Below are 14,904 nucleotides of genomic sequence, written 5' to 3' on the forward strand. Positions count from 1 at the left end.
TTTCTAGTTCCTCTTTTTTGACGATGACGAATGTGTCGTCTACATAACGAATCCAAATTTTTGGTTTGATCACTGGTAGAATTGTGGTTTCTAGTTGTTGCATTACTGCTTCCGCGATGAGTCCTGATATTGGTGATCCCATTGGTGTCCCTTTTGTTTGTTTGTAGATTTTGTTATTGAATTGGAAATATGTTGTTAGACATAGATCTATGAGTTCAAGTAGGCTTTGACTTTGAAGTTTCGTGTATTTCGCGAGGTTTTCGTCGTTGGTTAGAAGCAAGGACAGAGTTTCTTTTGCTAAGTTTGGTTCAATTGAAGTGAATAGTGCTGTTACATCGAAGGATATCATTAGTTCGTCGTCGTTGATTTGGATGTTCCTAATCTGATCAAGGAATTGTGTGGCTGATTTGATGTAGTGGTTCGACGAATCTACTAAATGTTTCAGTATTCTTGAGATTTCTCTTGATAAATTGTACGTTGGTGTTCCTGGTAGTGCTACAATTGGACATAGTGGGATGTTTGGTTTGTGTATCTTTGGTCTGCCGTAGAACCCAGGGAGTACTGGTCCATTAGATTTCATTCTCCATTGATCTTGCTTCGTTATTTCTCCTGCTTTGACGAGTTTGTTTAAAGTTTTTGAAATGCGATTGTCTAGTTTTTTGACTGGATTTATGTCCACCGGTTTGTATGTACTTTTGTCCTCGAGTATTTCCTCGGCTTTCTTGATGTATTCTTCTTTGTCCATAATCACCGTGGTGCGTCCTTTGTCTGCTGGAACGATGACAATATCTTTTCTGGTTCTGAGTTTCTTCAAAGCTGTTTGTTCTTGTGACGTCAGTTGGTTGTTGCCCTTCATCCGTTGAGTTAGTGGTACTATAGATTGTCTTATTTCCTGTTGCGTTTCCTCACTTATTCCGGAAGTTTTGAGTGATGACTCTAGTGCTGCGCAGAATTCTAGTTTTGAGGCATCGCTTGTATTGTAATTTAATCCTTTTCGGAGTAGCTGTTCTTCTGTGTTTGTTAGTGGTTGTTTTGATAGGTTGACCACGCTGTTGTTTGTGTTTTCTTCTATAGTTGGTTTTGAGATTTTGATTATTTTCTTTTTAAGGATGTTTCTTCTTTTTTCTCTGTGTCGTTTGTATAATGTTTCGATGGCTGTTGTCAAGGTTTCGAGGTGTTCTGATGTGAGTGTCTGTTGTAGCTTCCTCTTTTGATCCTCTATGACATGTTGGTATTTGCGGATCCTGTAATGTGCGTCCATTATCATTAGATGAACCATTTTTCTTCCACTTTGCTCAGCTATTTTCCATCCTAATGGGCAGTTGATTGGAGGTCTGTATCTTACACTTGTTGGCAGAACATGCTGGCGAATGCACTCGTGGAGGAAATATAGTTTCTTCACTCATATCAATACACGTGGACAACTACGGACATACATTCGACTGGGAAAATGTGCAGATTTTGGACAGAGGCAATTCCAAAAATACCAGAGAATTTTTAGAAGCTTGGCACTCAGGTCAATCAGCAATAAACAAACATATTGAAATCAATCCAATCTATCAACCAATCAAGAAAATTATGCAGGAGCATGGGAACAAAAATCAAACCAATAGGAGATACAACCAAAACAAAGAAATAAACAATGACAGATTTAAGGTCAATAAGAACCAATCAACATCGAGTTGCAGAGGACAAGCTGTGAATCACATGTGGAGAAATTCAAACACTTCACTTCTACCCGAAGTTTGTGCTGATGATGTCGTTCAGAAGGACGATGAAAGCTCCACTACCAAACCATCCAGCTCAGAGAACAAACCAACATCAAAATACAGTCTTTCTACTAGATACCGAGAACTTCATCGAATTCAAGATGGATCTCAGTAAAATATTCGAAGGCTTGAAATTTCTACTCAGACATTTAGAAACTGACATAGGGAACAACTGAAATAAGATTAAAGAGACAGTAACTTCGACACGCCTGGAGTTTCTGTGTCTTAAGAGGTGTCATCATGCAAAGATATCTAATATCGTTCTTGCTCTTTCTTCTGGCAGTCAACTGGAATGTGAGAACGAACACACCTCAGGAGAAGTACAGAATACATTGGACTGTTTCGATTCACTTAGACATTTTGTAATTAGTAGATGACCTAGCTCTTCAATATTATGCACACCAACAAATCCAGGTGAAGACAGCCAGTGTAGCAGCAGCCTCTACAGCATTCGGCCTCAACATTCATTAAGGACAAAGCAAGATCTTGAAATAAAACATGGAAAAAACCAACCAAATCACACTTGATGGAGGAGCTCTGGAAGGGGTGGAAACATTCACGTATCTGGGAAGTATCATCGATTAACTAGGATGATGTGATGCAGATGCGGAGGCAAGTCTTGGCAACGTGACGACACTATTCCCACAGTTGAAGACATTTGATTCCAAAAACTACTGTCAGTCAATACCAAATTCAGAAGCTTCAATACAAACATCGAGATAGTTCTATTATACTGAGCTGAAGATTGGAGAACTGCCATAATCATCATCAGCAAGTACATGTGTTCGTAAACAATCGTCTACACAAGATACTCAATATCGGCTGACCGGATGCCATCAACAACAACATACCATGGTAGAGAACAAACCAACTTCCATCTGAAAGGGAAATTAGGGAGAGACGTTGGAGGTGGCTACGATATATGTTGTGGAAACCATCAGATTGTATCTCGAGACAATTACTCACTTCTAAACCGGAAGGTAAGATGTAAGGAGGAAGATCAAAGAACATATTGTGTTGAGAATTCAAGGCATGCATCAAAGGAATGGGAAGTATTTGCCAACAATTGGGAAGTAGGCTAGAATAGAATAGTTTGGAGAGTCATGGTTGGCAGCCTACGCTCTCGTGAGGATTATCAATGGACAGAAATTCATTAATTAATTTCATATGTAAGTAAGTAGGTAGGCAAGTTAGTAAGCAAGCGATTGGGTTGATAAACAAGTAAGTAAATAAGTATTTATGTAATTTAGTACTTATGTCAAATGCCGAAAAATTATTTACTATGTGGTTTATATGTTTAATTGGTAAGTGGTCATGCCGTATGACGTAAAAAATTGGTGTGTTTTATATGAAAACATTTTAAATCGATGAATAAAGATGGATATTCACAATGTAAAAGATCCATCCTTACTATTTCACGTTAGAATATCCTGTATCGCAAATCACTTTCTACAACATTCGTCCTCATAAATATGCAAATATATCAATTTCTATGTTATTAACAAGATTATATTTGAAATATTTGATATAAAAAGTAAGTTCTAACGCAGAGAAACAGACCATGAAGTTCCGTTGCAATTGATTGACTAATAATTTCCAATTATTGTCGGCATAATGAACTCGATATAATCCTTCTTGTCTTACATTTAACAAATACCAGTCGTCTGAACTTATGTTCATTGTTTGATTCATTGTCTCTAATGGAAGAGAGGAATAATCAAATGAATAATTAATATTGTAATAGTGACAGTTTAATATGAATCAAGATAAATAGTTAAAGCTGAGTAAGATCGCGATGTTTCAGTGATTATTTTCACCTCATTTGTTTAGTATTTAAGGAGTGATGAACCATTTTCTTCTATGTGGGGTTTCAAAGGTGTCTCAGTATAAGTTATTGCTACAATTGTTGGATAGGAAAACGTTTGTCTCATTATCGAGAGAGGCTTGTCAGCCCGACAGCCTAGTTTCAGAATGTGGCGCTATATATGTACATGTATGTGAAGCATAATAACCAATTATATTGATGAAAACGGAAAATGGTTTTTCTTACTGTTCACCATCCACAAAATATCAGCATCTGTCCAGTTCACCGTTTTCGCTGACCCATAAGTGATTGGTATTATCCAGGAGTATCTGAATGAAACAAAACGTAAATTAGTGAACATTAAAAGATACAAGACTATAAATATTATTTTCAAAAATCGGAAATTTGATCGACTACCATTAAAAAACATTTGATGATAATGCTAGTTAATCTACTGATGTCAAGTTGGATTTCCAGAGTAAATACAAAGGAATACACAGACGGTTAAACCCACTACTAAATATCACTTCCTTTACGCTTGTTACCCAACGTCGTGGATGAGCATAGACCGACCACCAGCATTCTCCATCCAACTCTGTCATGGACAATCCCCCACAGCTGTTTACAGTTCATATTCATCCACTTAATGTCTTATTCTAATACACAACGCAGTGTGTTATTTGGTCTTCCTCTTTTCCGTTCTTATTCAAGATTTCAAGTTGATGTTTGCTTCACGATGAAGGTTGATGATTTCACAATGCATATCTTATTCAACTCCACGTCTTTTTCTTATTTCCACTTCATTTCGAATCTGGTTTGTTCTCTCCCACAATAGGCTGTTGCTGATGGTATCCAGTCGAAGGACAGTAGGTATCATCTGTAGACAATTGTTTACAAATACTTGTACTCGTTTGATGATGGTTGTGGTAATTATCTTATTCTCAGTTAAGCACAATAGCACGATTTCGAAGTCTTGTCCAGGTTGTGTCCAATGTGTTTCACTGACTCCGAGCTCCACCACGATTTATCGCTCATCAGATGTGGAGATCTTCATTATCAAGTCAACCCCAGGAAGAAAGAGGAAGGGGAGAGTAGACAACCTTGTCTGACTCCAGTCCTCACTTGCATTGCATCTGTCAGCTGTCCTCCATACAACACTTTGCACTGTATTCTGTCGTACGAATTCCTGATGATATTGACAAACTTCTCAGGTACTCCATAGCGTTGAAGAGGTCTCTAAAATGTTATCTTATACACACTGTCAAATGCTTTCTCATAATCAAGAGGGTTTATGTATAGTGACGAGTCCCATTCAATTGATTGTTCAATGATGATCCGTAATGTCACGATTCAGTCTGTGCACGACCGATCCTTACGGAATACAGTCTGTTGATCTCGAAGTAAGGCGTCTACTGAATCCTTCATACTGCTCAGCAACATTCTGTGAGAAACTTCTCTCGGTTTCGATAGCATTGTGATTCCTCTGTAGTTCTCACATTTGTTCAGATCTCCTTTCTATTTTTGACAACTTCATTAGGTATCCTTGTTTCCAATCTGTCAGTGGCACTTGTTCCTTCTCCCTATTCTTCCTCAACAGAACGTGGAGCGTGTTTGCAGTTGCTTGTGTGTCTGTCTTCAATGCTTCGACTGGTATATTATCAAGTCCTACTACTTCCCCACTTTTGATTTGTCTGATGACTATCCTGATTTTTTGATCGTTGGTGGAGTGACATATATAGTAACGTCTGTGTGTGTTGCTTGGATATCTGTTGGATCCAATGGAGATGGTCTATCCAAGAGTTCCTCAAATTGTTCTACCTATCTGTTGCTCTGTTCTTGAATCTCAGAGATTGACTTGCCTTCTTTTTAACACTAAATATCAGATATTTTTAAAAGTTATATCAATAACGAAGAGGAAATTACGACCTCTTCTTGTGAGAAATAATTCTTTTTTTAATCAATAAAGACAGCTCAAATTGTGGTAAGTAAACCTTGGTATTTTGAAAATGATCATATTTAGTCCGCACATATTTCAACAGTATACATTGTGTTCTACGTGATGATAGGAAAAATTTTAACTTGACCATAAAGAAGTATTCTAAGCGTTAATAAGTCTAATGAATATTGTCGCTTATGTTGATGAATCCCAGCTCAATAATGATTTGGCTCAGACAAAGTGCGACAGTTCAAATAAGGTTACCATCGACATGATATAAAAATAATATTTCTGTGTTTGGAGTGATGGTTCGATGAATTATCTTGAGATGTAAAGCAAAACTGTTATGTTCGGTGTTACGTTCGCATAGCCTACTGTAATGGTGACTTGATGAATGGAAACGAAGAAGTATATTTACAACTGAAAAAACAGGTTTCAGTGGAAAGTTCAACTGAAAACCGAGTATTAAGTGGAACCAGATGGTTACATTGAAAGACTGGAACATGCAGATTTACCACGTCCGCAATTGTTATGGCTTTCACCTTTCTGAAATCCTCGTCGATAATCGCTATATCCGTGTCGCTTAATACTTGAAAACACGAGAGACCACTGCAATCCCGACGACACGAATTAAGAACACCGATATTGGTACAAGTGAAGATTAATTGACCCGAAAACACGACAACAAACATACACTCATCATATATCGATTGTACACCAATTTTTGATTATTGATTGGGATAAAATCACATGTATGAAAAATACCTGGAGTTTCAACATATCATATGGTGCATGTCATGCTAAGCAAAGGTCATGTTAATTTATGACGAATATATTGTATCTTGAATGAACACCATACTGAAATAAAAATAATGTTACGCAAAATAAAATACCATACTGGAAAACTAAACAAATAATAGACTGAGTAAAAAACGGTAGACATGTTGATCAAAAGCCACAATTAGTCAAATTTGATTTTGCCTTTTTATTTCGTCATATCAATTCGTTAATGAAAGTGATTTTCGATAACTTATTACAATACATTACAGGCTCACTTTTCTTTATATATAATCTCTGAATACGAATGTTGTCTAAATTAAAATATAGTTCACTTACTCATGATTCTCTGGAAGTGAATTGTTATCACAGTTTTGAAGGTAACGTGTCTGCTCAAAACAGAACATGTTTGACCCATGTCTTCTTACAATTACTAGTGGATAATTCATTTGTTTAGTCCAAGAATCCATAATGAATTCAATGTCTAAATGATTTCCTTGAGTATTCCATTCCTAATATGCAATTAAAACGAAATTATGATTTGGTTATTCACCTTATAGTTCTGATAAATAATTTTACAGTATCGCAAATGTTATTGTATTTCTATAATGTGAGGCAAGTTTTGAGAATAGTGGTGGGCATAACTTTGTGCGGGAAATGAAATACAGTGAAAATAACTCATTTTTTCAGACCATTCACTATAAGTTGATTATTAGGAATGTAATAGGTGGGTGAATAATTTAATGCCGCATGATCAAGCATGGTCACATACACAAACTGATTATTGAGGTTTTATCACTGCAATCAAAATCTAGTTAAATTCGACGGAATGAGTCAACGAACGAAAATCTTTCTTCTACTACTACTATCACAGAGTCTAGTATTTTCTGTGAAAAATAATAAAGAATAAGTAAGAATAGTGTGAGAGAACAGGTAGTATATAAGTATATGAATCACGAAATTGATCATTAGATAATACCACAAATACTTGATCTTTTTTTAAATATATTTCAAGGCGATACTTCTGTTCAGTAATGACAATCAAGATCAAGAGAAATTATGGAAGAATGTCAGCGCCTAAATGGATTACACCATATGTGCTTATATTAATGTAATCTTTAACAAATACTTACGTTAGATAATGCTTTCCATAAATCCTTTTCATTTGTGTTCTTATATTGATTTTGAATTAAATATTTCTTGAATAAATACAGAAAAACATATTACATAAAGCATTTCATGATAACAGTTTGCAAGTAATCATGAATAAAATTGTAGAATTCAAGCCTACACGACAGACATTACAATTCAGTATTGTGTTCCCGCTTTCTTTTAGAATCAAATGCACAATCTAAATAATTTTCATGTTGATGGGAGGTTGATGAACGTCACAACAATAACCGAACTAAATCATCTAAAATTCACAAATCAGATATTGTTGGTGTTTTTTTAATCAATGATTCCGTTTTCTTATAGCATACTAATATCCTTGTCACATTACTGTTAGACCATTAAAAACATCAAGTTCAGAGAATGGATCTCTTTCCAACAAAACTATGATCAAGCTATATATATATATAAATGAAATATCAAGCATCAATTCAGTGGGTATATGTGAATATAGAATAAACACGACGATATAATGGACCATTGTTCAACAAGTGTCGTTCAAAATGTTGCATACCCTGATCTCTCTCCTCATTAGGAACATCAAACTTTTGAAATATTCATGATAAAATTACTCTCAAATAGATTTTATATTTTTCAGAGTGAGTTTATATTCAGGAATTTCACCCACGCTCATGCAACTGATGACATAATGACAGATAAATTGTACTTATTTAAGTGGGATACAATTTCAACCTACGATCTATAAGTTATAACGGTGAATGAAGTCTGTTTAACATAATTTGTTTGTAACGGCATTTACAACAGCTTGATATAAAATATCTCCCTGATTTAGCTATAGTGAATATGGCTTATAATTTGATCAGTCAACATTTGTTTTTAAAAGCATTTTCCATTTGTTCATGATGACATACGAATTTAAATCTTCTTTTAAGTAAAGTGTCTGTTGATAAAAACGTGTTTTAGGGTATGTTGAAGACTGTAGTTATCAATTAATAGTGGGTTGTGATGGGTTGAATCATACTGATTCATAGGTAACTAAATGACATGAGGAATCTTCGTATTGGCAAATCTCAGAAAGAACTAAAATATTTAACCCACTCTTCACCAAAAGAAATCAGTTTACTTTAGAATGTGGCACTAAGTTACAGAAAAATAAACATTGTCAACGTACTTTTAAGCCGTTTTGAAATGCACTACGGCCCATGAATTTCTCCATCATCCAAATCAAGGAGGCACCCTGTGAATTATCGAATGCAATGTGGAATATCAGGATATATCAAACATGGGATGAATGTGTAGGTAAAGTAGTTTATTCAATCAGTTTACTTGGGAATCTCAAGGTTCAGTCGAAAATAGTATATCAATGATTTTATTCCAAATGGATAATAAAGTCAAGTCACATGGTTGAACACTAAATACTTTCGCATTATAGTGAATTCACTTAGATTAGAATCTGACTGTAAATTATAGTTCGGTTAACTCACGTAAGAACTTTGGAGAATTATAATTGCGTGTAGATTGTTTCAAAATGTTCAATTAGAAGTCATTTGATTTACTCGGTCTAACAAATGTTATACATCCATTCAAGTCGTGACTAATTTCTATCATGCAAATGAAATACACGTTTCCGGGGTCTTAAAGCTAAATATAAAGTTCAATATTAAACATTAATGACATTTTATTGTGTAACCTTGTTAAAATATGCACATTTCTGTTGATCGCAAATATGATAGAACTACGAACCTTATGATTTCAAATATCAAGAGGTTAGTTAAATTTTCGGATATATCAATCATTTACACAGCTTTATAGACGACTAAAGAGATATGTGTTGAAATTGTTATGAGTAACAAGTTTCTCAGTATCAAAACGGTTATTTCGAATCCTTGAACCCATACTCATGCAAGCTGTCAACAGAACTTGTTGACAGAAATATCATTCTTCTGCTTGATATCATGATTACTTTGATAATCATCAAAATAGTATTAAAATTTAAATTACTACATTTGAAAAAATTAACAGTCATTACAGAACTAACCTTACTGTAGGTGATTAAATCAAACATTCTTTTAATTTGTGTCGTAGTATTGGCTGGAAAAATAACTGGTCTTGATTTCTTCGAAGTATCACTACGAAGTACTTGAATTAATTCGTCCAATATGAATAGTTCATCCTATTCATCGAAAAATTAAATCATTTTTATTGATAACAATATTATCCTCAATGTAATCATAAAGTAGTCTAGATTTATTCATTCTCAGTTACTTAGTTAGAGGTCACTAATCGTCTTGGTATTTGTCGATTCTGCACGTACCATTCGAAAATCTATTAAATTCTTCTCTTTTAATTACAAAGTGTCTTCAAACAAAGCCCACTACTTGGGTTAAAGTTAAAATATCATTTCAGATGAATAAAATAGAATTCTAATGAATGTAAATTTCAAGAGATTAAGTTATTTTCTAAATATTCTATATGTGTGGTGTTAAGTAATGCGAGAATTTCTCTATAAATACTCGCTTCTATAGAGGATATACACGTTCTATGAAAAACACTTGTGAATGTTTTAGGAAATGACAATTGACATGTGCAAACTGAAACAATGGACTGATAAAATCCTCAAAAAAAACGTTCAACCTACTACTTTCCACTCAGGATGTAATGACTGTACTCCAATGTATTCCATAAACGTTGCGAAGCCTTCGTTCAACCACAAATTATCCCACCATTTCATTGTCACTATGTTTCCGAACCACTAAAAGAAAAGTGTTTAAATTGGAAACTGATATACGTAACATATTGAGATCGCTCAATGGGTTACGATATTTACATAAAGTCACATAATTACATTGTTAAAAACGATGCTTATGCATTGTAATGATATCTTAAATTGGGTTCCTGAATCTTGGTTGTAAAGGAATTCCGATTGGTACAGTTAAAATGGCTGACTGATGGAGTTCAACTACACCTAGTGAGAATTGATTACCTGAGAATAGTTGTTGTGCTATATTTTCAATATAAACACAGGTAAAATATTGAAAGTAGTGACTTAGCTTTTCAGTAAATTGAATTCTGAGAAAACTGACATATGTGCTAATGGATAAGCGACAGGAAGTTAAGGAAGCTCTTTGATCATTTGAATAATTATTTTATCTAACACGTCTATGGACAATAAATACGAACTGAATTAAGTTATAAACGTGTATTATTAGAGCCTAACTCAATGAAATAAACGAGTTTGTTGGAGAGCTCCGATATCTTGTGTGCTGAAATTGCTGCAGACGAAATCTACAATGAATCAGTTTTCAATCGTTTTCCAAGAAGTGTAAGTTTATGCTCCAAATAATCTTCAAATTAAAGAGATATAGGTCGAATTTAAGGTTTCGTTTTTCATTAAAAAGCATACCTGATGAGAAAGTTCATGTGAAACAGTGGAAGCCACATCAATTGGGGAGGCTATTGAACCGTTTTCTGGATTCCATAACATTAAATTTTCTCTAAAAGTTATCAAACCCCAGTTTTCCATTGCCGTTATTGAAGAGTTAGGAATCGCGATCATATCTGAAAATATGATGGAAAATATGTTTAGAATGTAAACGGTTCTAACGACATATCATTACACTGTTGTGCATACTTAACAAACGGATTACTTATGCACATCCACGTATATGCATATATTTACCTCGGTTAAATAATTGAATATTTTGATTTGGATTCAATCCACTCCAGTCCAAAATATAATTAGCGTAATGAAAAAAACATCAGATTTAGTTGAGCCTGTATCTTTTTCAGTTATTTAGATCTTATTGTTTGGTTGCGTAGTTCACATTGTATAGTATTTATTTACACATATATTAAATGGGAACACATTCAGGCGAAATACCTACCCATTTTATGAAGTGAATAGGGGATACCAAAATAATCTTCGAAGTGTTCCAATAATTTTATGCCAACATCAAGTGCGTATTTGGCTGATCGAATTTTTTCTGGTCTTGCCCAAACAGTAAACTAAATAAAAGAATTATTTTATCTAGAAATGAATCAGTCTCATGAAAAATTAAAATGCACTTCAAAGTATCATTCCTAAAGGATGATACAACAGACTGTTTTTAATCTCACAAGTGATTGAACTACATCGATTTGATTGAAACATGTATCTAACGTGGACCTATGTATATCCCGAACCATTTCGGATGATGATTTTCATGCAAACTCATGGTGGTTCTTAGTGGATATACATGATTTCGATACATTACGGAAATATTGTATGGGATTAAAAGCAAGTAAGTGAGAGTTGAAAAAGCTTTTATAAAATTGATAACACTCACGTTTCTTCCTCTATTGTCTGTCCTCCGAATATTTGAAAAACGGGAAACTACAATTGCCAACAAATATGTGGACATTTTCACACTAGTGTTATATGTGTCGAGACGCCAATTATCGTACAACACTTTCGTACTTTCCAAATTCATGTTCGAAAGCGAATGGAAACTTTTGTGACGTATAATATTGACCTGGAAGACAGGAAGGTGGTAAATTCGATCTCGAAGTATAAGTAGCATGTTTAACCAATTAAAACAATTCAAGATTCTTATCGTGGTTATCTTCTATAATATCACACATTATTGTGGAAATCATTAACTCATTTGAAAACTAATTTTCTAATTGAATCGATGGATTACTAATTGGTCAATCGTGGAAGTGTTTTCTGATTAAAACACTTTGTATTCTGAATAAGCTATATTTTCACATGCGTTTGAATACTAATTTACGAAAGATGGTGTCGTGTCCCACTCAGTACGATTTGCGGATGCTTGATGTTCATCTACAGTTTTCGTTGTTCATGAGTGATGAAACAAATAAAGATATGCTTCTATTTAAAACTCATCAACACTGAATATCTAATCATCGTTTATGGAGAGCTTCGAGGTAAGATGTAGATGATAGGGAGTGATGTAACTTATTTCTGTACATTGATTTAGTGCAAGAAATCAGTTGTTCTTATTATGTACGCTATTGTTCTGTGAGAAGATACGCCATTTTAGATTGTTACTGTTTTTAAGTCCACTAGGTTAACTTCCTTAACTTCACATAAAGACTTTGCACATCAGCTTTAGTTTATGTACGTTTGAATAGATAGCCAGGTGTCTCCAAAAAATGTGATGCGCTTTGATAAATTTTAATCTGTGTGGGTAAAACGAGATCATGAACCAAGTTTTTTTTCAATTTAACTAACAATGTGCTTCATAACATGACAGAAGTAAGCTAGGTTCAACATTGTCGTCAATTAGAAGTTCGCATAACATACCCAACTGTTTAAATTACAAAGCATCACTTGATTCAATAGTTTTGCATTTAATTAAGCTGGCCCGGATTCACAACAGATCATAAATCATACATAAAAAATGAAAATAAAATAAAGGTCGAATATCTCATACCTTGAATTTCGCTTTAAATTCCGGCTCATCCCAACATGGAAATACACGCCTAGCATAGTTTGCTTCCAATTGAGTACTTGCCAAATATCTGGAATATATATAACGACAAAATTTTGTTTACATTTACTTATCTCGTTTCTGATGGTTAATTTTCAAAAGATTACTTTCGAAAAAACAGAAATGTCTCGATAGGAATGTCATGACCAACATATCACCTGTGTCTTCTTACGATTTACCATTCAAATATTTCACATATTTCGAAAAATCATTGTGTCATCTACTGTGTTGCTCAGTACATCTACACAATCATCTTTTCGTTAATATGAAAATTCCTGAATCATCTGCTTTGATGACTTATGAATTTTACAGATTGTTGTCATTACGTTTATACTGTTTCACGATACTAGACGTCATTTGGAACAATTCACATGTATTAATTTACATTGACAAGGCAGGGAAAATCCGTCAGTTTTTCTAAAAGCTCTACGGAATATTAGTTATCTGTACCTGTTTCTCTATGGTAAACCAAATCGATTTGTAAACTATGGAAGAATACTAATAATAGTTACTATACGATGACCACCGGACATGTCACACTTCAATGCACACAAACCAAAATTCTCAAATAAAACTAGCAGAACAACAAGTCTCTAAAGCAGTAGACCCCATTGCACACCATGGAAGAAGCAAGATCCTCAAATACAACTCAGAGAACAACAACAATGGAAGACGTGGAAAAATTAACGTAGCTGGATAGTATCATCACTGAACTGTGAGGATCTGATGAAGACGTGAAAGCAAGGATCGGCAATGTAATGACTGCATTTCTACAGTTGAAAAACAAACGAATTCGAAACAACCGTATGCAAGCAAACATCCTAATGCTAACCTTCAATACAAACGTTAAGACAGTTTCCAGAGAACAATTTTCATTGTCTAGTTAGCATTGAATAAATGTATTTCTTAATCAAAACACAGAAAACACATAAACGTGCATTCTGAAGTGATTGTTAAGCGTTTAATGTATGCGAGTAGTCGTGTTATTAGCAGTCACCAATTATTTGGTACCTGAAGAGTAGATTGAGTGCACTGTTTCTCATTTCGTTTGTTGTTTCCTCCAAACCTCCAAAGGAAGTTGAGTGCACTAACCACTAAGCTAACTCTTCACATTGAATCAGATGACGAACTTCGCTACTGACTAATTAGGCTGAAACCTTGAAAATATCAGATATGAGTAGGTTAGCAAATCAAACCGGATATTATTAACACTTTGAAACCCTCAAATCTTTACATTTTCTGTAATCAACATGAAAACCACGTGAGTTTGTAGTGAATGACGTTCTGCACCATATCCGTAAATAAATTCTCTCTTTGAGTAAGGGAATGTCACTGGAACTCTGAGTAATATATTTCTGCGCAGTTAGTGTCACCAGATTTGTATTGTTTAAAATTTTATATTTATTGTACGTTGAATCAATATCACAATGTTTATTGACTCGTGAATAGTGTTTCTGAGACAGAGAATCCTAATGGCAAATGTTTTGGACACTATTTCATAGTGAATCACACCATCGTAAGAATTGAAACCATTAGGACACCATTACACTAAGCTTGTGTCAGTTATTTCGCGAGTAGCCGGTAATGGTCACTATTTGTCCTAAACACTTGATCAAGTATGTTTAGTTAGTAGGCTCCATTTACTAATGGAAGAATGTGGTAGATATGGCAGATGAAGTCAGTGACATATAGAGGTCAATAAACATCACTCTTCCTCACATAGTGCTCGTCAACCGATATCAAATAAACCTGCAAACATATGTCTTAAATCGAGACTCACTCGTAAACTCCATTTTCCAAATATCTGCTAAGATATAGTCCTTCAGAAACATAGTTTAGATCAGAACAAAACTGTCCAAATGTCAGGTTGTAATAAGTGTTTGGTCGCAAAGGCATTTTGAGTTTTATTCGATAACACTCAGCATCTTGAAAATAATTTATGTCTTCTATTTCAATAATAGAACTTGTTTGATTTCGTTCATGAAGAGGAACCAT

General features: G+C 34.4%; 1 protein-coding gene across 1 annotated transcript in view; it reads right to left on the bottom strand.

The window, feature by feature from the left end:
- Smp_174530 (aminopeptidase PILS (M01 family)) overlaps positions 1-14,904 on the bottom strand; it is a gene marked incomplete at both ends in the record, with an annotated part of 44,843 nt that extends 29,939 nt beyond the window's left edge. The window contains 10 exons of the mRNA XM_018794539.1: positions 3,330-3,466; positions 3,820-3,902; positions 6,626-6,798; positions 7,420-7,485; positions 10,056-10,169; positions 10,821-10,975; positions 11,302-11,422; positions 11,743-11,928; positions 12,853-12,940; positions 14,690-14,904. Coding sequence (XP_018648942.1) covers positions 3,330-3,466; positions 3,820-3,902; positions 6,626-6,798; positions 7,420-7,485; positions 10,056-10,169; positions 10,821-10,975; positions 11,302-11,422; positions 11,743-11,928; positions 12,853-12,940; positions 14,690-14,904 — 1,338 coding nt within the window. The remainder of the gene's footprint in view (positions 1-3,329; positions 3,467-3,819; positions 3,903-6,625; positions 6,799-7,419; positions 7,486-10,055; positions 10,170-10,820; positions 10,976-11,301; positions 11,423-11,742; positions 11,929-12,852; positions 12,941-14,689) is intronic.

Source organism: Schistosoma mansoni, chromosome 1 (assembly GCF_000237925.1).
Source record: "Schistosoma mansoni strain Puerto Rico chromosome 1, complete genome".
In the NCBI taxonomy this organism is placed as follows: Eukaryota; Metazoa; Platyhelminthes; class Trematoda; order Strigeidida; family Schistosomatidae; genus Schistosoma; species Schistosoma mansoni.